Below are 25,508 nucleotides of genomic sequence, written 5' to 3' on the forward strand. Positions count from 1 at the left end.
TTAGCCATCAGTTACCTTTATTTTCTACATAAATTAGGGTTAACACTTTAAATAGTGAAAATTTGATCATAATATTAGGATAAAATTATAATAAACTTCATCAGATAAAATTCTGACATTCTTCACCTAAGTCTATTTAACATACTTTTACCTTTTCATGTAATTTAAAACCATTGTTAAAACTTTTTTTTTTTTTTTTAACAATTTCCTTATAGTTACAAACAGGGTCAGACCCAGAGTGCAGGATTAGAACTGAAGTTTTCATTCTTAACAAACATCTGTCATGTAAGCTTGCTTCTTTTGATTGGTGATATTTAAACTGAAATCTTAAAATTTTTAAGATGTCTCTACTTCTGCCATCTTGTCTTACCGATTGCCTTGGCCAGGATCATCAAAGTTTGTGCTTCCGGGAGCATTTCCGACCCCCATTGCTGATTCTCTGCTCTGCCTACCTGTGCTTTCCTTACTCGGTGCTGATCATCCTGGTACTTTCTCTACCTCTTCTCTATCTTTACTTACACAGCATAGCTTGTCTGGTCCAATCATTAATGACTGTTTAGTTTTTCCTTTCTCTCTGGCTTTGAAAGGGCCAGGTTTTCCAGACTTATAATTCTCTATTTTAGTCTCTATTCAAGATTCATTTCCAGACATAGCTCTTTGGTCTGGTGAATGCCAGTTTGGAAGTTCAGTGGCCTTGCACCTTCACCCAGCTGAGGCTAACTGCACCTTGCTAAACATTCAGACTGCCACCTGTTACCAAGCTTTGTATATTTTCTTTAAAGAGTGAGGAAAGTTTCAGAGTTAGTCAAGACGTTAACATAAATTTCTATTCCATTTGTGTACTTATTTACTTATTTATTTCAACTGCAATGATAAAATTATAACAGGAATAGGAGAAAGCAAAATAAAGAATAATAATGGATTGTACTACAAAAAAAAGTCCACCAATTTATCAAGTCACTTAATCACATGTTCATGGATGGAAGACTAGAAAGAAATAGAAAAATAAAACCATTTCCTGCAAACATGTTGTAACTGGGAGTTGATTCTATTTGAACTTACTGTTTTTCAGGCTACCTTGACTGAAATATACAGTCAGTGCCAAAGATATTATCAAGTATTACAAGCAGCTAATGACTGGCTTGAGGATGCCCAGGAAATGTTACAGCTGGCAGGCAGTGGCTTAGATGTGGAGAGTGCAGAGGAGAATCTCAAGAGCCACATGGAATATTTCAGCACAGAGGGTCAATTCCACAGTAATCTGGAGGAGCTCCAAGGCCTGGTGGCCAATCTGGACCCACTGATCAAGCCCAGTGGCAAAGAAGATCTAGCACAGAAGATGGCTTCCCTGGAGGAGAGGAGCCAGAGGACCATCCAGGGCTCACATGCCCAGTTAGACCTCTTGCAGAGGTACTTAGAGTGGTTTTATATTTTGGCGAAGTGAATTTTCACACAGAAAATAGTAATATACTATTGGCACACATTAGTGTGTAAATTTATTCTTCTCTCTTAAGTATCCTTAGCCATATTGACACCAGAACTCTGCATAGAAATATGTGATTTCACATTGCTTATTGATTTCTGTTGGAATCTTTCAAGATGTACAGTTCAATGGCAAGATTATCAGAAAACAAAGGAAGAGGTTATTGAATTGATGAATGATGCAGAAAAGAAATTGTCTGAGTTTTCTTTGTTGAAGACTTCTTCCAGTCACGAAGCAGAAGAAAAATTATCAGAACACAAGGTCAGTCTCATTGTTGGTGGGTTTAAAAAATATATCTTTTAATTCTATTTATAATGTGTTTTTGCCTCATGATGATTCCAGACACAGATCATTAAATCTTCTTTTATACATGGGTTCCTTAAATATATTACAGAGACAACCACGTTTCACAGACGTCTCAAGTTAATTAAATGTGGCCAATGTTTTTGGGTTCTCATTACAAATGCATAGCTAAGATTTATGAAGAATTCAGAGCAATTTGCTTCTGATAAGATGTAGTATGTAATAGATGTCACTAAATACTTCCTATGGATAACTTAGGTTAATTCCAATAAACTTCTGAAAATAATGAGTCTCTCTCATCTACAGCAGTAATATAAGGAAGACTACAGCATACTAAAAAATCCAATTCAGTCTGCTTATGTTTCTGTTACTTTTGAAAAATGAGACAAATGTCATCTCAAGTAGAAAACTTTTATTTCTAATAAACAAGTAATATTTTCCTTACCTCTAAAAAAATTCCAAGTCTAACTCAGTTAAAAATATAAATGAGGAGCTGAAGAAGTGACTCTTGTTGGAGAGCACTCGCCTAGCATGCGCAAGGACCCCGGTTCAAATCCCTGGCCCCCCTAGAGGGGAGGAAAAAAAGAAAAGAAAAATATAAATGAAAAGTATGAGCTACTAGAGGAAAATAAATTTATGCAAAATAATTCTGTGTGCAGGTAATTTGGGGCTTCACCCAAATTCATAGAACTTAAAATGTCTTGCCCTCCGACAATGTTCTCTTCTGTCACCTGCCTCCCCAGACTTTAGAGTCAGTAGTTGACTCTTTCCGTGAAAAAATTGTGGCTGTAGAGGAAAAAGCATCCCAACTGGAGAAAATTGGAAATGAGGCGAGCAAGGCCACCCTGAGCAGGTCGATGACCACTGTCTGGCAGCGCTGGACCCGCCTTCGCGCTGTGGCCCAGGACCAGGAGAAGATTCTGAAAGATGCAGTGGATGAGTGGAAGGGCTTGAATGACAAGGTAATTCCCATTACTGACAGGATCAAGTTAGTTTTCTTCCTTACCAATTGGAATGCATTTTGGAAAACAGTATTTTGCTCCTTTTTGAAATCAGTCTTATGAAAGTGAAAAGTCTTTCTTTATGTCTTTCTTTAGTGACGTGAAAACTGAATTGTGAAACAAAGCACAGTATTCAGTGTGCAATGTAATCCCAAATGAGGGTCAAATTATTTCAATTAGAAAGCCAAGAAGCAATTAAGGTTTGAAAGGAGGACAAGTCAGTTTAGACCCCATTTCCTTTCTTACTTGACCTTGAAAAAATGCATTTAAAATACTTTATCTCTCACAAAAATCATCAAGAATTTAGCTCATACACCAGTCCTATATTTAATTGCTTCCATCTTTTAAGCAGGGTTCGGTATTTTAGCCAGATCTTTTTTTTATAACTCAAAGCACCCATTCATTCTAATTTAAATATTGGAAATGCTTTTCATTTGTTTGTTTTTTAAAAAAATCTTTTTTCTATATTTCACATAGTGTCTGTCCTGATATGATTTCGAGATTAAAATTTTAATCAAGAGGTAGTTTTTCCTCTCATGTTAAAGAAGATAATTCCTCTGGTTTTAATTTCCTGAAATTTAAAGTTCATGCTATTATCTTTAATGTGCTTTGATGTACTAGTGTCAAATGTGTGTCATTTATTGGAATTACCCCATTTTTTTCAGTTTATTTTTGAACTTTATAATGCATACGTTTGTCATTAGGTTAAAAAAGCCACTGAAATGATTGATCAGCTGCAAAATAAGATGCCCACAAGTTCAGCAGAGAAAGCCTCAAAAGCAGAACTCTTGGCCCTTCTTGAACACCATGATACGTGTGCACTGGAGCTGGAACAGCAGCAGTTGGCCCTGGGCACACTACAGCAGCGGGCACTGAGCATGCTCCAGGATGGAGCCGTCCCCGGAGAAGAGTCTCCCATCCTGCAGGAAATCATAGCAATACAAGATCGGTGCCTCAAGTAATTGCACACCTGCTCTCATTCTTTGTTACTACACTTGACCTTGACCCAAAGGTTTATCTGAGTTACTTGGGTATGGATGGGGGTCAGTGCTACTGTCAAGATGTGGGGATCTGTTGCCATCATCTCCGTATTTCAATATTCTACCTGCACATGTACTTCTGATAGTACATAAAAATATAATGGTGAACCAAGCAGGCTCGATACCTGACTCCATGCAGTTTGCAGCCAGACAACAGAGATGATTGACAGGAGCCAATTCAGGGAAGTATGGAAAGGCTGCTGAGGGCTTACACAGCCAGACAGCTCTCAGAGGGGAGGCTGTGCAGGCATTTCTTCTGACACTCAAGACAGAATGGTCCCGAGCTAGGCACGAGGTGGGAATAACACCTAAGAGAGCTTGGAGCTCACATTCCAGGAACTCCTTGGGTGACGTGGGGAGAGGATGGGGCGATTCAGGAGAACCAAAGCTTAACAGCTGAATGTTTGAAAGTTACTGGTTGACCATGTAGGGTGACAGGAAGTTAAGAGCCAGGATGACATCGAAGCCCAGGTATCTAATAGCCATTTGCTGCAGTGAGTTTAGGAGAAAGTTAATCTCGATGATGCGTAACCAGCCTGGTTCAATTTGAGGCCAGATGAAAACATGTCACTACATAATTTAATTCCCATATTAACTAATATCAACTCATACATACCTCTTTCAGTTATCGATGAAGTCAGGATAATCTGACACCACTTAGTGAAACATTTTTCATTGGATTTACATGAATTCAAATAAAGAATTCAAATGTGGACATTATTAATGTCCTATGAAATGTTCAAAGCATGATTCTTTCCATAAAGGCTATTTTCTAACAGCCACAAATATCCAATATACGCTACTTTTAAATGCTGACAATTCTGTTCCATTTGAGCAGATTTCCAAGGGGGAAGAAATAGCCCAGCACTTTCCAGCTACTCTAGCTAGGAAAGTTAGTTGCCATTTTGTGGCAGGGGAGAAAGTCAACTCAGTTTCCCAGGAATAGATGATTCACTTTGGATGATACACCTTGTTCTGTAGTACGTGAGCTGAAGTGCTACTACACATTCTCTGACAGCTCTGGGGAAGTGTCTTTACCTGCAGAAAAGATACCGGATTTCTCTTTTTTATGTTTCTGCTAAAACAATGTCGTGTATGATCGTCCTGTCCAATCCACTTCTGCTTCCTCCCTCCTGTGTTTCTGTAGCATGCAGGAGAAAGTGAAGAATCACGGGAAGATGGTAAAGCAAGAGCTGCAGGACCGAGAAGCGGTGGAGACCCAAATAAATTCTGTGAAATCCTGGGTTCAGGAAACGAAGGAATACTTAGGGAACCCAACCATAGAAGTCGACGCTCAACTTGAAGAACTGCAGGTAGAGAAATCTGCTCATTCTCTACACTCTTCATTCTAAAAGACAATCGACCTCATTTTAATTAGATATTCTCACTTATATTTAATGGAATAGTGAATTTAAAACTTTTAAGACAGGAATTATAGGAAAGGTCATTTGCATGACCTCATGGGAATTTTTGCTTTTGTCTTGTAAAAGGAAAGTTTGTCTTTCTCTCTCTAGTGCTATACTTAATCACCTATTGGTGAACAATAGATAGCCTTGTCTCTATATCGTAATGATCACTTTCCTTACCAGGTCCCCAGAAATATCTTATTTCAATCTTTTCTTCAGACACTCCTGAGAGAAGCCACAAATCACCGGCAGACCATTGAGAAAATGGCTGAAGAACAGAAGGAGAAGTACTTGGGTCTTTACACCATCCTGCCTTCTGAAATCTCTCTTCAGTTAGCTGAAGTCGCACTGGACCTGAAGATCCATGAGCAGGTACATTTGCCATCAAGGAAGAGGGGCTTTCTGTCCTTCTGTAGGGCCAGTCCTTTTGGATGAGAGTTCATGATTCTCACGATCATATCTTCTTGGAAACAGAATTAAATAATAAATCACTATACACCAATTAAAGATTTTTCTGCTTCCCCTCAGGTTTGAAATAGTGACTTTAAAAAACAAATTAAAAATAAGATGCATTACATGTGTTCAATAGTATTTATTAACTACCTGGGGTGTGCCAGGTACTATTTCAGCTGTAGTTTTAGTTCAGCAAGAGGTAAATGAAGATATTTGAAGAAAGAAACAATCAAAATGGAAAAAAAATAGTAATGCATGCTGATGGGTTCATACTGTAAGAAAAGGGGCTTCAACTTGGCCCTAACATCCAAACAACTGAGGAAAGGATGGTAAGACACATCCATGTCTACAAATTTTTAAAACAATTTTTTAAGAAGAAAGACATAGTCTTTTCTGGTGTCGAGACCAAAGGGAGGTTTCTATCTTTGGTCTTATGAAGAGTACACTCTTTCATGTCATGAAAAGAGTCTCATGTAATGTCTGTCAGAAAATATAATTGATTTTTAGGACGGTCTTGGTGACTGAATGCTAAAGCCACTAAATTTTAGTTAAAACCATTCTGTGAGGAACAGAAAGAAAATATATACTAATTCCAAACTGCTGCAAGAAATGGAAAATACACAGCACAAAATTCACATAGTATGCTATACATTTTGGAATCTCCAATGTTAAGAGGCAGAGTGTGTTAAAAATCTCATCAAAATTCAATTCTACTGCATTGTGATTTTGTTCTATGCTAATATATGTAGTTTTCTATTTGAATACTTATTTGAACTATTGGATTTCTTAGATATTGGATGGTCTACTGGGAAGAATGACTTGGCTAGTTCATAACTTTTTAAAAAATTCAAATTTAAGTTTTCTTTGCCTCTGGCTCCATTTCCCTATAATAGAGTTATTCATATGCATTCCTGATACTTCATCATTCAACTCAAAAATATGTAGGCCAAAATATACTCTTAGTGTGGTATGTTTCTTCTCTACAGGCTTTATTAAGGCCTTCCATTTATATAAGGATAACCCTTCTCCTCTTTACCATCTTCTTTTCAGTGGTTTATTCTAAGCAACTATATGAATGTTTGCTATCAAATCAAGTGAAATCCATTAGAAATGTGTAATGTTAATTTATCTCTTCAACTTCCTTTCCTTTGAACACACTTCTATACTATACTATAGGAGCTTTAACTGGAAAGGTAAGAAAAGAAATCATTACCAGAAACTCCTGAAAAGTTGCTTCAAAACAAATCTCAGCGCCTCCCACTATTCAGAAGGGTTTTCCTAGTTTATGAAGAAAACTGTTTGGAGGAGTTTGTGGGCCCACAGTCCCAAAGATAGTAAGTGAATAAGATGGGATTCAGTAGTCCACACAGTCATCCATAATGAGTAGTCTGCAAATATTTAATCAATTAATCACAGTACATGTATTGATTATTTTATTGATACAATAGCAGAAGTGTAGTAAGTGCATAAAGATAGTGGGAAGAATGGTGTCTTCAAAAGCCAGGAGAACTTGCGACTAGCTGCTTTGACTGTGTGTGTCCAGGTCAGAGCAGCACTGTCCTCCTGAAATGTCCCCAGTCAACATGATTTGAGATTTTTAGTATCTATTATCAAATTTTAACCGTGGTTAGTTTTGCTATTTTCTTTTATTACTTAGATCCAAAACAAAGTAAAAGAAGTTGAACAGAGCAAAGCCTTGAGCCAAGAATATGGCCAGCAAATTCAGAAGATAGCCAAAGATCTCACAACTATTCTAACAAAGTTGAAAGCAAAAACTGAAAATTTAGCTCAAGCTAAAACTGACCAAAAGGTAAGGAAGAAGGAGAAGTGGAAATATAAAGGATGCTATTGAATGAATTAGATATTTTTTTACAGTCCATTTTATTTGGCTATATGGAAAAAAATTTTTTAACAAACTTTACTAAAACCCAACAGTAAAAGTGGGTAATAAAGATATTTTGTACATGTAATAATATCAGTCCACTTACATAATTTATCTCTGTACTTGGACATATTAATAAATAAACACACATGTGTGTATGAGAGAGAAGAGTACCAAAAGATTAAATGAGTACCAAAAAGATTAATTAAATTTAGGAATACAGGTTTGCAAATTGCAAATTGAATCATATTTTTAGTCTTTGATTCTGTGTTTGCACTCTGTTGATGAGTTAAGTCACTCCAGTCCATTTGGGTGGGGCAGAAGGAAAATGTTAGCCCTCTCACTCAGGAAGTAAACACCAGGATTAGAACACATCCTGATCTACCTTCCCCACCCAAGAAACAGAAAAGACCAGATTATAGTCGAATTGTTATTTATAATATTTGGCTTTTTAAAAATTATTTAAAATATCCTTCTGATCTTAAAAATCCTTAAGAATCTTATTTTTTCTCATCTAATAACCTTTCATTTTGATTTTATTAAGATACTGGGAGAGGAGCTAGATGACTGTAATGCAAAATTAATGGAATTAGATGCAGCAGTACAGAAGTTCTCAGAACAGAACAGCCAGCTTGGCAAGCCATTGGCCAAGAAGATAGGAAAGCTGACTGAACTCCATCAGCAGACCCTTAGGCAGGCTGAAAATCGACTCTCCAAGCTCAACCAGGTATGTTTTCCAGGCCAGACATGGAAATGCTCTAAGGCAGAAACTTCAGTCTTCTGCCTTTCTCTTTGAAAATAAATGAAAAGGTAATATTGGCAATGATGCAAGTGGTTTAGATGTAGATTATTTCATACCATGCCTGTGTTCCAAGGAGTTATAGGTAAACCCATGTTAGTTCATATGAAACCATATTTTACATTCACTGACACAAATAGTCATATAAATGGATCTTGCAGTAAACATTTTGCAAACTGGAGAAATATTTTGCAAGATGAATACATACCCACCAGCAAGTTTTATAAAATTAGTTTGGGACAAATTCAACTATCTTAAAATAAGATATATGTATGTATGTGTACACATACACACACACACACACACACAGAGAGAGAGAGTATGTGTGGTGTGTGTGTGTGTGTACTTTTAGTTAATCAGGTCAGATAGCATATTCATTTAAATTCTTGATTATAGACTGTACTTCTGCAAATCAATTAAATATTATTTCTATAATCAAGGTCAGGTTAAAAATAGGAGTATTGGTATCCCATGGATTGCATACTGAGACTTGGCATTCTGTCACTCCCACCTGGCACTTCCATACCAGTGGAATGTTGAAAAGTGATAGAAGGGATCTAGAAGAGGTGAGATGAGGATGGAGAACAAGGAAAAGAAAAATCGTTCCAACTTCTCAGGGACTTAGATTTTATCCTGAGGACCCTGGAAAACCTGTGACAAGTTTTCCACAGGGAAGTGATTTTTTCATGGTCACTTTCAGTCTCACAGAAAAAAAAAAAAAACTGTTAACCTCTAGGTCTGTTCTATTCATAGAGACAGATCAAAGGTTGATTTCTAGCTCAGGAGGCAAATTTACATTTGTTATCTAGATGTTCATGATTTTTCAGGCGGCATCACATTTAGAAGAATACAATGAAATGCTTGAATTAATTTTGAAATGGATTGAGAAAGCTAAAGACTTGGCACATGGAAATATTGCATGGAATTCTGCAAGCCAGCTTCGGGAACAGTACATTTTGCATCAGGTAACTTTAGGAAAAAGTAGTTTTCAAAGAGTAATAAAGAGCAATTTGACTTAACTAGCAAGAATGACATGAAATTTAGAGGGCTATGATATAAAATTATGGTAGGTACCAGATAAAAAGAACGCCATGTGTTCAGTTTTGACAGAAAGTAGCTACCCATGAGATTTCATGAGACTATATAAGTAAATATTCTCTGTTTTCCCAAGATCTCCATTTCCCCAAGACCCAAAGCAACCCACCTTAAAGAATCCTTTCTTTGCAGCTTCTTTGAAAAAGGTGTATGCTAGGAAATTCTTGCCCATGAAGAGATACAGTGAAGTATGGAAAGATTATAAACTCCATAGTCAGAATGATGGGGAAACCAAACTCTGCTGTTTGGGACTGTGTGATTTTTTTGAGCAAAAGGCTTTGCCTTTGTTAATTCTATCTTTTCACCTACAATATGGGGATATAGGTAATATACATGTGTCAGACTTATGAGGACCAAGTGTTTTAACATACCTGCAAACACCTGGCCCACAACCTGACCGTGCAGGTGTCTGTAGGCATTTTCACGCCTTCTTCCTCTACCCTCTGCCAAGTCTCAGTCATCTGACCCTCCGCGGGAGTCAAGGTCAGCTGGGAACAAACCATGAGTCTAATCACATGGCGGCCTTATTACTTCATTTCCTCTCAAGTTATGTGACAAATTGTTCCTTTTCCGTTGGTGTTATTATTTAGGAAATGACTTCATCCTTTTATAATTGAGACTGGAATTAGATACAGATATCTAGTAGGTTAATCATCTTACAATAAAATATAGACTAACTGAAGTTACACGAGGAAACTCAAGTATTCTAGATTTTCTCTTAGATGACTTACATATTCTTGTGTCTTTTAAATTAGTCCCTTTTCGCTTCCAAAATCAAAGCCCCATTTGTCATCTCTTGGAATGCTTTAACAGGTCCTAATTTTATCCTTGTATTCACAATCCTCCTTCTCCACTCAATCTTGCACTCTCCTCCCAAGATGTACTCCTTAACTCCATCATTGTTCTGTAAGATATGCTCAGATGTTAACAGACAACACTTAAGTCGCGATTCAGTTGTAAACAATGAAAATATATGCCAAGCGGAGTATAAGTAGCTCCAATCCAGCTACTCAAGAGTCTGAGACAGGAGGATCACAAACTCAAGGCCAGCCTTGGCAATTAATCAAGACCGTGTCTCAAAACAAAGAGTGCTAGACACATAGCACGGTGATAGAGCTACATGCTTTATAGGTACCTGCCTAGCAGGTGCCAGGCCCTGGGGTTCAACCCCCAGCAATGAAAAAAAACAAAAAACGAAAGAACAAAACCAAAAATATTCAGCTTCATTAGAAATCTAGAAATGCAAGTTTAAGCAGAAAAGAAGGGAGAGAATTTTAATTGTCGAGGTAACAGTATTTTTTCAAAGCTTATACTTAAGGAAGTAAGAGCTTTCAAACACTGTTGGCAACCTGGTAAAAATCTTTAGAAAAAGCAATTAGCAAAATATATCATGATCACCAAAAATGTCACTACTTTGACCTAGTGATTATACTTCTTGGACTCATCACTAAGTCTGGAATCCAAAATGTCGAAAATGTTTTGTGCAGTATTAATAACTGTAGTAGAATTCTAAAGAACACTTAAATATCAAAAAACATTTCTGAGTAAACTTTTGCATACAATGCAATATAATGCAATCTTTGAAGAAATCATGAGGTTTTTTTCTTTTTAAACCTTCTGCAGTCATTCATTCATTCATTCATTCTTTCTTTTTTTTTTTTTTTAATTCAGCAAAGACTTAGAAAGTCCTCTCCCAATCTAGGAATTCTGGTAGGCATAAAACAAAGAACATTCCTTGTCCCTCCGCCCCTGGAGTTTGTCAGTGAGAGGAGGGGACAGACAGGAGATGATCACAACACAGCTTGCTAACTGCAGAGAGGGGGCTCCGAGCTGAAGGAGCCTGCAGAAGGTGCTCAGCCTACTGCTTGGCTGAGCAGGATTGCTTACAGTGACACTGGCCATCCCCAAGACTCACAGCTTGCCTGTGAAGAGCATTTTCCACAAAAGCACATTGTCTTGTTCTAATCCCACAGTCAGAGGGAAAGGTGCTCTTTTTTGGAGCAGGAAAAGCTGGAAAGAGGGATAAGAACAGAGAGATAAGAAAAGCACCGATGATGAAACCCTGTCAAGAACTTGGACTCAGTCCCGGTCACTCCCAGGTCTTTGACAGGTTTTCTGTCTGCAAGGGAGGCGTTCAGGCTTGTTGTTGAACCTGTGGAGGACAGTATCAGATGCAAACAGAACAGTGGAAAACTATTGGTATGTTATGGTCTTAACTGACTAAAAATATGTATGCCGTGTGTACCAGCAGTTCTCTCTTGACTATGAGATAAAGCTATATTTTATTTTCTTTCGTATCAATATTTTCCAAGCTGCATATCTGCATATATATATATATATATATATATATGTCTTACATTCATTATGTGAAGAAAATGTACTTCATTTTTTAAAATGGAGCCTACCCCCATCCCCATTCCTGCTGCGACTTCTTCACATTCTGCACTCACATATGCCTCCACATATGCTGTTCCCTCAGGGTGAAATGCCTTTCCCTTCCCCCTGTCTTTCAAAATGCTAACATCCTTCTGACCTAGCTCAGATGTCACTCTTCCGTGGGGTCTTCTCCCAACCTTTCAGCAAGTTGCAGCACATCTCACCTAAGGCATCCCTTAACACCCGGATTCTCCACTCTCCTCCTCATTTATTGCATATCTGTATGCATGTATTTATATGCATGGAATATCTGCTCATATTATTGTTAGTCCCATAGATGATACCAACCTGAATAAAGAGGACTTGCTTTCTTCTCTTGAGATTGCAAGTCACTTCTACCTTGTCTCACTTAACACAAGTGCTCAGAGTTTTTGTTTGTAATGTTCTTGTCTTATTTTCACCTCTTAGGGCAATATGCATCTAGATCTTAGCTGTAGAATATGAACGCTACTGTGTGGTAGCCGCACAGTGAGAACCTGCACAGCACAGGCAGGCAGCAAGAATTTCCACTTAGTTCTCCTTACTCCTTCCCACACCACACCATGCCAGTCACTGGATCCCCATGCCTACCTGCCAATGGTCATAAGTATTGACAATTCACTCTAGACCCTGCTAGAAGAGTCTGAAGAAATTTACGCTGATCTGGAAGCAATGACTGAGAAATTGCAGTACCTCTCTAGTGTATACTGTACCGAAAAAATGTCTCAGCAAGTGGCAGAACTGGGACGGGAGTCTGAGGAGTTGCGACAGATGATCAAAATTCGATTACAGAACCTTCAAGATGCAGCCAAGGTAAATAAAAAAAAAAAAAAATAGAAGAAAAAAAATCTGTCACTAAAAAAATGGCATTTCCACTCTGGAGAGATGGTGATGTTGTTTCTTGACTATGATATTATTTTTATGATTTCGGTCTTCAAGTGCAATAGACTAATATTTAAATGAATTTTACTCTCCAGGATATGAAAAAATTTGAAGCAGAGCTAAAAAACTTACAAGCTGCTTTGGAACAAGCCCAGACAACCCTGACTTCTCCAGAAGTTGGGCGTTTGAGTCTCAAGGAACAACTGTCTCATCGGCAGGTAAGCAAAAATAATTCAGGGCCAATGGGCGGGGGACCTGTATTTTGAAAAGAGGATAGTAAGGCAAAATACTTTCTAAATTCAGTTATAGTCGTAGCACTAGATGCATTATTTTTAAAAAATATACATTTATAACGTAGCTAGAAGTCAGTAAATGTCCCTTGCTTATGTGCTAATATAGGAATATTAAATTTCTGAACTGCAACCTTTCAGCATTTGCTGTCTGAGATGGAGTCACTCAAGCCGAAGGTGCATGCTGTGCAGCTCTGCCAGAGCGCTCTCCGGATCCCCGAGGACGTGGTGGCCAGCCTGCCACTCTGCCATGCTGCTCTGTGCTTGCAGGAGGAGGCCAGCCGGCTGCAGCACACGGCCATCCAGCAGTGCAATATCATGCAGGCAGGTGTAGCTGTGCGCCAGGCTCCGCCAGTGGTGCGCAGGGCTTGCAGAGCAATCGCAGATGATTCATGGGCTGCTTTTCTTAGCATCGTGTGGGCTCAGCCATCCAAACACATCCAGAATGTTAACTTTGACAGACTGTTGTGGTTATGTAAAACAAGGAGATTAAAGTGCTATTATTCTGATCACCCACAAAAGCCTGGGAAGGCACTATAAAAATATCTTTGGGTGAAAACCATCTTTTGAGGCTATTTTAAATAAAGAACAACTTGTATCAGTTAATTTTTTTGCAACAATGTAATTTTTGCTTTTATTCATCTAAGACTCACTGAGAATCCAGTAATATGAATTTACTGTTATCATACGTTTCAGAAATTTTTTCATATTTCAGTTTATTTATTCATTAAACACATTTTCTTGCTTAAGAAGCACACCCAAGCATTAACTCTTAGTCTCTTTAGCTAATAAGAGAATAAATATTTTCCACAAAGAAAATGACATTATTTACTGTCTTCTTTTCACTAATAATTACCTGCTCTAGCAAAAAATGCACGAATAACCTCTCATTAAAATCTCTATTGGTCCATTTGATCAACTATCCTTGCTCCTTATACTACTTTGCAATGCCTTAGACATTCAATTCCTGAGGTTAGAAGTCATGCATAATTCATATTTTTTATTCCCTACTGCAACCCTTAGCTGAATGTCTTACTTGCTTTTCAGTATTTCTCAGATGGAGAAAAGAAGCAGTTCTATTTTCCATGCTGCTTCTACTTTCTCACCATTACTTGTCATCTTTAGGAAAATATGAGAAGAGAGAAAATCCTAACCACTTGACTATTTGTATTCCATTCATAATTCTATTACAGTATTTTAGAGAAAACATTTGAAAATATCGAAGTAAAAGTTGAGACTTTGGACCATCTAGGGATTCACCCATCACATCTTGGTCTCCTAGACACACAGGGAAATAGGAGTTAACACTATCTGACAGGCAGTGGTACAGTCACTTACTCAATTACTGATATAGAAAGAATCATTTGCTGATTTTTTTTTCTTTCCAAAGGAGGCTGTTGTGCAATATGAACAATATGAGCAAGAAATGAAGCACCTCCAGCAGCTGATAGAAGAAGCTCACAAAGAGATTGAGGACAAACCTGTGGCCACCAGTAACATCCAGGAGCTGCAAGCTCAGATTTCTCGGCACGAGGTGAGATGGGAGTGGGCATCCAGGGGAGGACACTGGCTTGATTGGAGACTGGAAGAGAACACTTCTCCATGTCCTGAAAATGATGTGTCACTTCCTGGGCAGCTGCTTTGGCTGTCTTTGCATTTTGAGTGGTTTATGCTGACCCAGTAACACCAGTCTGTCCCTCGATTTCACAGCCTTTGTCTGTGTTGTTTATGACAGTTCTTGACCAGGACACACTATATCCTGCACCCAAAATTGTTAATACACTAAATAGTTACTACACAAAAACACACTCTGCTTCCTGATTTTAAAACCCATGTCAGACAGCAATGCAAATGCTTTGCTGCCTCATTCACTCTTTTTAAAAAAGAGGAATATTTCATATTAAAAAGAAAATCGGTTGCCCTTTAAAATACCAGCCATTTCACTTCCTTTCACCAAAATCAGAGAAATGTCAATGTCATTCATTTTGCTAATTTTTAGATTGGGTCCATCAGTATTTTCCCCATTTTCGAATACACCTCCTTTTGTCCTTTGGCATCCTGACGATTTTAGACCTTAGACACTCTTCGTGCAGACCAAACCTGCAGTGATTGAGACATTGACACTCAGCAGTGCATTCCCGTTCGTGGCCAGTTAACTTCTACATGGGTCAAGTTCACTCTTTCCCTTGGGGGCTAGTTCTTAGCACCATGAATTTTGGTGACTTATTTCTCTCTGCCTAGGATAAACATTTTATCCTGCCATCTGCTCTATTTTAACTTTGTCATAAGAACAACAATTTTAACAAACCAAATATCATAGTAAGATTTTCAGAAGATTTAAATGTTGCGTTTTAGGTGTAGAAAATATCACCATACCCATTCCTAAATGCAATTTTTAAATTTCTTAATACCGTATACCAATTACTTATATTTGTATATGATTTTCAAAATAGCTTAAATAAATATCTCACCTACATTTGCATCTACAACTGAAGACATCTTCTGTGTTTCTCTTAAGCATTGGTTAAGTGAAAACATGTGCAAATTCTTGAGTCCACTTTATGATGTGCAAATTAGGTTATATATTACATATATATCATGAAACATTCCTATCTCACAAGATGCAAAATTTTGTTACAATAGCTTTTTTATTATGATCCAGAAAATTATTTTTTATGTCTTGTCTGGAATAACAATTACCATTTTTACTAAAGATTTGTTATATATTTTCAGAAACAATTTAAAAATTTTTACATCTTTTTTTTTTTTAAAGATGAGTCCTATGAGGATTGGCTTTTGAAAAAAAAAAAACTCCTTTTTACCAATAAGAAAGCTTATTTTTTTAAGTGATATCCTGGGGTCTTATGCCTAGTAACTCATTGAAACCAGACTCAAAGCCAGTATTTTTGGTTACAAATTCCACAACTTTTTCTCTGTAGCAGAAACTATGTAGGCTATGTCATTGCAAAAGGAAAAGAATGAAGTTGTAGGAAAGTCAATGACTTGCCCAAGGCCACAGTGAACTTTCCACGGTTAACACAGATCATGTCCTCCTGGCTTCCAGTTCATTGGCAAGTTTATATCGTCACATTTTCTCCTCACAAGTCTAAATATTCAAATGGATATTTGCTAGTTTTGTCATGTGATTGGGAACACATTTTTATGAAAATAAGGAGGTTTTATACATTATTTCATGGAAATAATGAGATTTTTATACCTGAACCTGTGTGAGGTTCACGGAATGTATAAAACAACACAGAAAGGAAAGTGCTGAGTGGAGAAAGGCCAAGAGATGATAATGTCAACACTGGGACCAGGATTTGTTTTCCTGTATTCTACAACTGCTTTTAATAGAATTTCAGTCTTAAGGTAAATCTGCTTTTCATATGGAAAACTTCCTTCAACCCATAAAAATAACTAAATTGATTCACCTTTAAGGAATTCACATTTTATTTTGTACAGTTTTTCAAAGGTTGCATTTAAGTTGAAAAGGATGATCCTGACACTTTTAAATCAAGAGCGAATACTCAGACTTCTGCTCTCTCCACCTTGCACGGAAGGTGTGCTTCTGTCCTGAGCATAGAGGTCTACTGTCCTTTGTAGGCCACCATACCTGAAATCTCACCTTTTGTAACCATTTACAAAAATACCTAGTGCAAATTAAGAATGGGTGACACATTAACATTTTAGGACTCCATCCTATTGCAGTGGATTAGCCATACTGTGAATATCCAACCCACAAAAGTCATGTGATACAAGAAGGTTTTTTTCTTATGGAAGAAAGTTCTGGAACCACATGGGTTGACTGTAAAACACAGATTATCAAAACATTAGTAAATCAAAATCACTGGAAGTGGTGACCAGAGCTGCATTTTTAATAAACAGCCCACATGAGGTTTATCTACAGTGCAGCTGAGATTTCCACCTTAGGGAACAGACACTTGTTCTCAGAATGTGCACACCTGTCTGGCAGGGTACTGCAGTAGAGAGCTTGATCAGCAGTGTGGGCCCCACGTGGGTAAGGACCGAGGCTAACTCTGCCCACTTCACAAGATTCCTTACATTCATCCTCATGGGGCAAGCCATTGTAAGAACCTAGTGTTTAATAAGCTGGAAGATGTCTCTTGTAGGTGCATGTTACCTAATGATAGTAAACGCATTCACTGAGTACCCATGTGCTAGCCACAAGACTAGATGTAGTAAATAGCTATTTAATCACTATATAGTTCTAAATATATATATATATATAAATTATATATATATATTAGGTTTAATTATCTGCAGTCACAAAAATGATTTCTATTTTTTAAATCCTTGTTTTAAACATTCCTACACTGCACTGTAAAAAGTCGAGAAGACAGCCACTGATTGAGTTCTACTGAACTTTTACTCCCTCTACTCAGTTTTGGTCAGGAGACACAGAACAACAGCAAAAACAAAATGCTACATATGTGTAAGCAACAGATACCCATATCTGTGAATGAACCTGTACATATACAAACAGGACCATTCAAAGAAGTTGATGTTTATTGTCTCGCGTGGATGTATTCTATGGAAACACTAAAGGTTTCTCAGACAAAGGAACCAAACAAAAGGAATGAAAAAGAATAGCTGAGAAAGTATTAGTTTAATATTTAGAATTGCCATGCTCCTAAAATGGGCGTGGATTACCTTTTTAAGAACCATGTACTATCCAGAATATTATCTCAATAAGCTCTTAGGACAAGTTTTGAAACCTAGATCTCTCACAAGTTTTTTTTTTTTGTTTTTTTTTTTAAATCATTTAGTTAGTTTGAACAGCCCTTTAAAACTAGTTTTAAGCATCAAATACATTTGGGGCTTGGTGGAGTGAGAGAAAAGGTGACTATTTAGGAATCAAAATATATGTGGGGAGACAATCTGCATAAATGTTAATATTTCCCATGTGATATCCAGTTTATCCAGAGATAAAACAATTCCTTGTGGCCCCAGACTGGCAGATTACTTGGTGACTCTATCAGTGCTACATGACTGCACATCTCTGTTGGATGTGCTCAGCATTGCATTTTTTTTTTTTTTTTGGTAGTTATATTCATCACATGACCTAATTTCCATGGCATGAACCATCTGGTAGATTTCAGATGCTTTAGGCATTTTAAAGAAAGTTGCCGGTTCCCAAGGTGGGGCGTTCCTGAGTGCGCGGAGCCCTCTCTGAAGCCCCTCGCCTGCAGCCGGCTGGCTGCGCCCTGCGGGTGCTGCGGGGCGGAGGCGCGGTGGCCGCGGTGGGCTCGGCGGGAGATGCAGGCGGGCTGCTGCTGCCACAGTCCACATCCTGCCTCGCAGGCGCGGCCGCCGGCTCGGCTCTGCCATCCCATTGGCCGGCGCTGCAGGAAGATGAACGCCACCGCTTCTGTTTCCTTTTGATGGTGCTCTGACAACACCGGGGGAAAATGTTTTCTCAGGAGCTGGCGCAGAAAATCAAGGGCTACCAGGAGCAGATCGCCTCGTTGAATTCCAAGTGCAAGATGCTGACGATGAAAGCCAAGCACGCCACCATGCTGCTGACGGTGACCGAGGTGGAGGGGCTGGCGGAAGGCTCCGAGGACCTGGACGGGGAGCTCCTCCCAGCGTCTTCGGCCCACCCCTCTGTGGTCATGGTAAGGATCAAGTCCGTCCCCACCCGCTTTGCCCTTTTGAGGGGAGCCTGGCCGGCGGCCCCAGGAGCCTTCCCAGCGGCCCCAGGAGCCTTCCCAAGGCTTATTTTACGGTCAGCTTGAGATCTTGCAGCTTCAAATTAAGAAGCAGTTTCCTTAACTCCCTTTTGACTACAGCTGGGCCAGGGCCAGTCTTTGACACTGTGAACAGGGACGGCTGAAATGAAACTAGGTGCTTGAGATTGCGGAGTTACTTAACCTGTCCGAGATCTGCCCTGCATTTACTTACAATTGAGCAATTCTACTGAGAGCCTTTGAGCTTTATTAAGGAAAAATAAAAATCCTCTGCTTAGTATTCTCGTATCCTGAGGATGGGAGAAATATGATACATATGTTAAATTACGTTCTCCAAGCTAACTAGCTGACTAGGTATGTGTGCCTACTCTGTTGTATAAATTTAGACGAGAAATTATGAGAAAAATAAGAAAACAGAAATTTCAAAGTTTAGCTTTGGATTAAAAGAAATAGCTCCATTAATCTCTGTTTTGTACCATGATATGCCCATGCACTTTGCATCTAAAATGCACTGAGTATTTTGATAATGTCAGTATTTTACAGTGCTGTATATTTCCCCTCATATGTTAATGCATGACCATACAGGAACCCACTTAGCAGTATGCTACTTTGGATGCATTTATCTCCCTAGGACATTTGGAACTTGAGATGTCATGAAAGGCCCTTTTCTCATTTGTATGATTTTTCTAATTATTTGTAAAGACACACAAACAAGTTAAAAATTAAAGTTTTTAATTAGCAAAACTCTTGAATGTGATATACACCCTCTATCCCTGTTTGTTTTACAAATATCCTTGGCATGGTATTCACTCGAAGATCAAACTTTTAAATACTAACAGAATTAATACATAAATAAGTGTCTCAGTCGTTCTAACCTTTGTTATATAATTGTTAGTTTTGACCTGTGCCTGGCCAGGTCTTTTGTTAACATAGCTAACTGATTTTCATGTCCTTTGGGCTACATTTTACGTGGCAGATGACTGCAGGTCGCTGTCACACTTTGCTGTCACCTGTCACTGAAGAGTCTGGGGAGGAGGGAACCAACAGTGAGATTTCCTCTCCACCTGCCTGTCGCTCCCCTTCACCTGTGGCTAATACAGATGCTTCTGTTAACCAGGTACCTCCCCCTTGCTGTTCCTCTGACTGTGAGCTCTGGGCGGATGCAGGACTCCATTCCCTGGTCTCCTTAGATTGTGGGTGTGAATCTTGGACTTTGTTGCATTTGATTCCCAGGCCACACGTTTAGGTGTTATAGTCACACAAACTATGATTGTCGTGTGAGACTCTTGGCCCAGTATGGCATCTCCTCTCCTGGGCTTCTGACAGTGAAATGAGTAAAAACTAGGTCATGAAAATCATAGCCTCTTTTAAGGCATGATGGCCTTCATTTCTGATAATCACATGCAATGGAATACTGCATCCTAACAGAAGATGAAGTCTCTGTCACTATTATAAAATAACATAATTCTGTGGCTATTTTAACATTCATCAAACATAATGTTGACATTTACTAGCTCAGATTTTGGTTGTGGAAAACTTCTGTTCCTTACATTATACTTTTTAAATTCATGAATTCTGAAGAAATTTAAGGGATGTTTTCCAGGATATTGTCTGGAATTCTTAGTTTATTTTAATTTTCTTACTTATCATTCAATAATCTTACATTTTATTTCCTATAAAATCAGGATAATATCTTGTATGAGATGTGTTTTAGCATATGTTATCTTAAATATAGATTATACTATATTAAGTGCCAATTATTTTATGAGAGATATTGGATAAAACTTTAAAATATATACTTTTACAGTAACCCAAACCTTTAATGCATATGAAGTAATACTTATTTTTTAGCCAAAACAACTAAAAATAGTTTTATGTTATTATGAAATTATATGTGTTCAAAAGAGTAGAGATGTCTTATCAAGGAAAAGCTTGAAATAGAGCAAATGTTTTATAAGCTATGGTATAAATAATCATATTACTTTTATTTTAAAGCAGAAACATTCCAAAAAAGACTTCTGTTATTGAAAGAACCCCCTCCCAATTAAAAGGGAGTATAAAAGCAAAATCTTTAGATGATACAATTCTCTGGGTAGAAATCAATGAAGCTCTGGGGAAGTTATTAACTCATTCTGCATCAAATATATTCTCAGCATCTGCTTGGCACTGAACCTTTTGCTAGGTCCTGGGAATGAAACCAAGAACGAGAGGGCAGTGACCCCATGCACATAGACTTTACCCTCGAGAGAGGTAAACACTGGACAAATAAGAACAGAAGTGATAAGAGGAAATAAAAAAGTACAACCAAAAAGGAGAAGTTCAGGGCACCCTGGGATACTCAGCAAACCGTTCTCTAAATTCTGATATAAAAATATATATTACTCATCTTTGATGAGATGTTCTTCCCTATAGTCACAGATGTTATTGGGACCAGAGAAATTGGGCTCTAGTCAGCTGGTATTGAAAAAAGTTTCTTCTACATTGTATACTTTGTGTTCTTAAGTTTTTCAAACTGAACAATGCTGATCTTGAGATGCACACTGTGGAAAGAATATACCTTTTCTAAAATTGTAAGTCTCCGTGCTACTCAGCTCTTATAAAGTGTCTTTTAATGTACACCTGAATGTGCCCTATAAATGATAAAACATGCAAACATTATTATTATTATTATTTCTTGATTTAACTGTAAAGCTTAATTGCATCCTAAAACTGAGTGAGGTGAGATTTTGAGTTGGTTCTATATTGGCACTTCTCCCCAAGTCACAGGAAAACATCGGTTAAATCACATCCTTAATTTAACATACTGATAAGTGATGCTGCAAGTTAGGGGAATGGTTAGGTTAATTTAGTCTCTTTACTCCAAGGAAGTTGTTGAAAAGCCAGCATATTAAGCTTGGCATTGCAAGAACAAATGAACGCCACCATTTTGGCATTCTTGCACAGTAATGTAATCAGGGGACAACGACAACATGACCATGTAACTAGTAGTGCACTGGGTGACACAATTGTCTCTTGAAACTGAGGAGGACATTTAGAATCCCATTAAGTTCCAGTTTTCAGACCCCAAGCCCTGTACAGAATGTGCACAGAGGTTCCAAGGAGCAGCCAAATATAAATGCTTTATAAAATCACAGCTGTTACAGGTTTTGTGCTTGCTGTTTCTATAAGTACGTCTCCATTACCTAACCAGCTGCTCCCACTCAGGGTGATCCCTCTCTGACAGTAGCTCTGAGGTAAAATACAATAACAACTTAGCTCACCTGAGAGGAGAAATGATGCGGCATCCCCAGAATTTGCTGCAGACTTCTATGTCCACTTAGGTGCAAGCTAAAACTTAAGAGTTCACAGAAAAGGTGAGGGAAGTGAGTTTGCAAAGAGCAGCAGCATCAAGGGCAAGATGCTGGCCTTCAGTCAGAAGGTCCCCCAGAGTCTCAGTCCTTCCTCCTCTGAGCTGAGTGCACCTGCCAAGCCCCTCCATACTCTTGTATATAAGTGTGAAACAATGTTTCTTAATTCACAGAATTGTGAAAATCAAATATGTTGCTAACCATTGAAGTACTTTTAAAACTGGAAAATGCAGATCAAACAGTAGCTATGGATGTACAGGTTTATTTCCTTATGAATCCACTGGGTATTGATTCTCCTAATTTAAGCACATTAGCAATGGCAGACATTTTTCTAAGCATGATCTCTCATTATAGCAAGTGCTGACTTTTGTAGTTATTTGTAGTACCAATTGATTTATTTTATTGAATTTATGTAGTTTGCAAATTGAACCAAGTTATTCATCTACAAAAGGTGATATATATTTTCAAATCCTTTGAAGAAACTAGTTGTCATTCCTGTTTTTAGGCAGGAACCATATGCAAACACAGAGCCCCAAATTTTTTTATGTGTGATTTATTTTGTTCTTGTTCTTTTGGAACCTTATTTATTATTTATTATAGAATATTTACTTCAGACATTTTACAATATTTCAGCCACTTTTTGCTTTTTCTTGTGACAGTTATAGAGCAGTAGGTCCCTTATCCATTTTATGAGAACCTTCGTAGATGCCTGAAACCATGGATAGTACTTGACCCGATACCTCTGTTTCTTCCTATATGTGCATACCCATGATGAAGTTAATTTACAAATTAGACCCAGTGAGAGATTAGCAATAATAATAATAAGTAGAGCAACTATAACAATATACTCTAATAAAAGTCAAAACTTGTGAATTGTTCATTTCTGGAATTTTCCACTAGATTAAGTTTTCAAACCATGATTAACTGTGGATAAATGGAACTGCAGAGACTGCAACCATGATAAGGGGGAAGCCCTGCATTACTTACCATGTGTATAAAATAATAGAATTGACAAAAGTACTTTTAGATGCATGATTCATTGTGAGCACATGGGCCTGCCTCTTGTTTACCAAACTCCTCAGTGTCCTCGGGATGAAAGACTACAGGAACTGTCACAGCCTTTAAGAAGCCCACAGTCTCTGTGAGAATGGGCAGATGGCGAGACGAGGGTGGCAAGTGACCTGACGGGGAGTTGTGGAGCAGAGGGATGGGAGGCTACAGAGGAAGCACCTAAGCCAGGTGGGCTTCAGGTGCAGGTCAAGGAAGGGGCCCCACGTGCGAAGCCGTGGAGGCAGGAAGAAGAGCAACCCTTCAAGGCAACTGCAAATAGTTTCAGTATAAATGGAGAAACATTTAGGTTTGGGGAGGTGGGCGCAGAAATGAGACTAAGGGGATGCAGGCACCAGATCATATAGGACCTTGGATGCCTATGTGATGTACACAAGTACACAAGGGAACTTTAACTTCACTCAGAATTTAATAGCTCACCACTGAGGGAATTTAACAAGCAGCTCTGCCCAGACCGAACTTTAGAACAGATCATTCTGGGTTGATGTATACAGTAGGATCGAGATGGGAAAATCAGTCAGGGAAGCCAGTTAAGGACAGAAGACCCACACACTTGTGCCTGGTTTATTCAGGTGCTAAAAATTGGAGAAACAGACCAGAGCCTGTGAGAAAATTTCTGTTGGGGCATAGACATGGGGTCTAGTGACTATGGTACCTTCAGGTTTGCAAAAGAAGCCATGAATCTCGAGTTTTCTCTATTTTAACAAAGATAGGTTTTTTGAAATTTAAAACACCGTACAAACCAAACTAAAAGTATGCAGCCCAGAGGCAGCCTGCAGGCTACCAATTCGCAATCTTTGAGTTAGGAGGGAATTGCTGTAATGAGAATTTGAACCTTGACTCTGGGAGGGATATGCGTCAATAGAATTTCATCCTCACATAACCAGTGGTGGGCGAAGGCAAGAAGAAATTTATAGCTTAGATGGGTATAAGTTCCATGTATGTACTGAGAGATAGAAAGGGTTTTATCACTTTTTCCTGAATTCATTTCCCATCCTTGTGGAAATATTGAGTTTGGAGAGCCTGTGAGATGTATGTGAACAGCTGGATACGTGAGCCTGCAGCTTACAAATTCACCAATATGGAGGCGTTAGTGGAAAAGCAAATTACAAAAGAGAAATATTGCATGACCAGAGATCTGAGAACAGAGGATTATTTGGAAAGGGTTTCTGAGAGGGAATGGTCCGTGGGTGCTATTGAATGCTGCAGAGAGGTCAAGCAAGGGCAGGGCTGGAACATGGCTATTGTATGTCAAGGGAAAGAAGCCACTGATGATGGTGGCAAGAGCGGTCTCATTCTGGTCATGAGGGCTGAGGTTCACTCGGGCACAGAGAAGTGGGTCGAGAGGGACACAGTGACATTGCTATATACACTACCATTTTCAGAAGCTAGATTATGAAGTGAAAGGGAGAAAAAATGAGCATCAAGCCAAGGCGCAAATCTGTCCACCTGTGGTGATCCATCACATTATGATCTGTGGACTTTTCTAGATTGGGATATCACGAAAAAGATTCAAAAGAAAGAGTACGTCTAGGTATTTTCAGATGGGAGAGAACTGCTTCTCTATATGCTGAGAAGAAAATCAATGAGAAGGAAAGGCCATTAGTGCATTGGGGTCCTGGAAAATGTTTATGGGACTGAGGTCAGATTGGAGGGACCTTCAGTAGCAAGCCAAATGGCAAGCATGAGGTAAAGGTGGATCTGAAAAGAACCAGACTTGTGAACATTTGAGTCGATGGCTTTGGTTGTGTGTGTATGTGTACGTGTGTGTACATTATATGTGTTGCACTCTGGAAAGAGATTCTGAATTAAGCAATGGTTGGGATTTTCCAGGTGGGTGAAGCCCAGGTCAAAGGGGCAAGGGAAACAAGAGTGTTGGCAAGAAAGGGGTTTAAGTAACTTTAGACATAGCAAGAAGTAGCTGTGGTGTGATCTGATTCAGTGAGGACGGTCCTCAAGGGTGTGGGGTCTGAAGTGAAGTGAGGTGAGCGAGGAGCAGTGAGGTGAGCCTGTCAAGGACTTGGGAATGCCACAGTAATGCACTCAAGATGGCGGCAGGGTCAGGAGTGAAGAGGAGCTGTCTCCCTGTGGCTATGTTAGTAAATGTGAGGGACTTATCTAGAAGCCTCTGCACAAAATGCATAGGAGTTTCATGGTCACTCAGGTATTATTTCATTTAGTCCTCAAGGTCACCCAGTGTTGAGCTGGGCACAAGACTGGAGTGACTTGCTCCAGTTGCACACCTGCTTGGGAGAATGCCAGCCAGATCTCAGGTGTCCCCACTCCCAGTCTGAACTCATGCTGCTGGCCCACCCAGCTTCTGCCCTCTTACAGAC

The 25,508-nt window shown here is 38.8% G+C and overlaps 1 protein-coding gene across 14 annotated transcripts in view; it reads left to right on the forward strand.

Moving 5' to 3' along the window:
- The window catches only part of Syne1 (spectrin repeat containing nuclear envelope protein 1), a 443,098-nt gene that overhangs the window by 275,489 nt on the left and 142,101 nt on the right, over nucleotides 1–25,508 (forward strand). For 13 of the 14 annotated variants that reach the window (XM_047557257.1, XM_047557256.1, XM_047557258.1 and 10 more), the window contains 15 exons: nucleotides 1,073–1,410; nucleotides 1,600–1,744; nucleotides 2,530–2,748; nucleotides 3,492–3,745; nucleotides 4,975–5,140; nucleotides 5,453–5,605; nucleotides 7,344–7,496; nucleotides 8,113–8,295; nucleotides 9,195–9,332; nucleotides 12,505–12,690; nucleotides 12,855–12,977; nucleotides 13,191–13,373; nucleotides 14,440–14,583; nucleotides 18,491–18,685; nucleotides 19,734–19,874. In XM_047557257.1, coding sequence (XP_047413213.1) covers nucleotides 1,073–1,410; nucleotides 1,600–1,744; nucleotides 2,530–2,748; nucleotides 3,492–3,745; nucleotides 4,975–5,140; nucleotides 5,453–5,605; nucleotides 7,344–7,496; nucleotides 8,113–8,295; nucleotides 9,195–9,332; nucleotides 12,505–12,690; nucleotides 12,855–12,977; nucleotides 13,191–13,373; nucleotides 14,440–14,583; nucleotides 18,491–18,685; nucleotides 19,734–19,874 — 2,721 coding nt within the window. The remainder of the gene's footprint in view (nucleotides 1–1,072; nucleotides 1,411–1,599; nucleotides 1,745–2,529; nucleotides 2,749–3,491; nucleotides 3,746–4,974; nucleotides 5,141–5,452; nucleotides 5,606–7,343; nucleotides 7,497–8,112; nucleotides 8,296–9,194; nucleotides 9,333–12,504; nucleotides 12,691–12,854; nucleotides 12,978–13,190; nucleotides 13,374–14,439; nucleotides 14,584–18,490; nucleotides 18,686–19,733; nucleotides 19,875–25,508) is intronic. The other variant, XM_047557255.1, reaches the window with a different exon arrangement.

Source organism: Sciurus carolinensis, chromosome 7, assembly GCF_902686445.1.
Source record: "Sciurus carolinensis chromosome 7, mSciCar1.2, whole genome shotgun sequence".
Classification (NCBI taxonomy): Eukaryota; Metazoa; Chordata; class Mammalia; order Rodentia; family Sciuridae; genus Sciurus; species Sciurus carolinensis.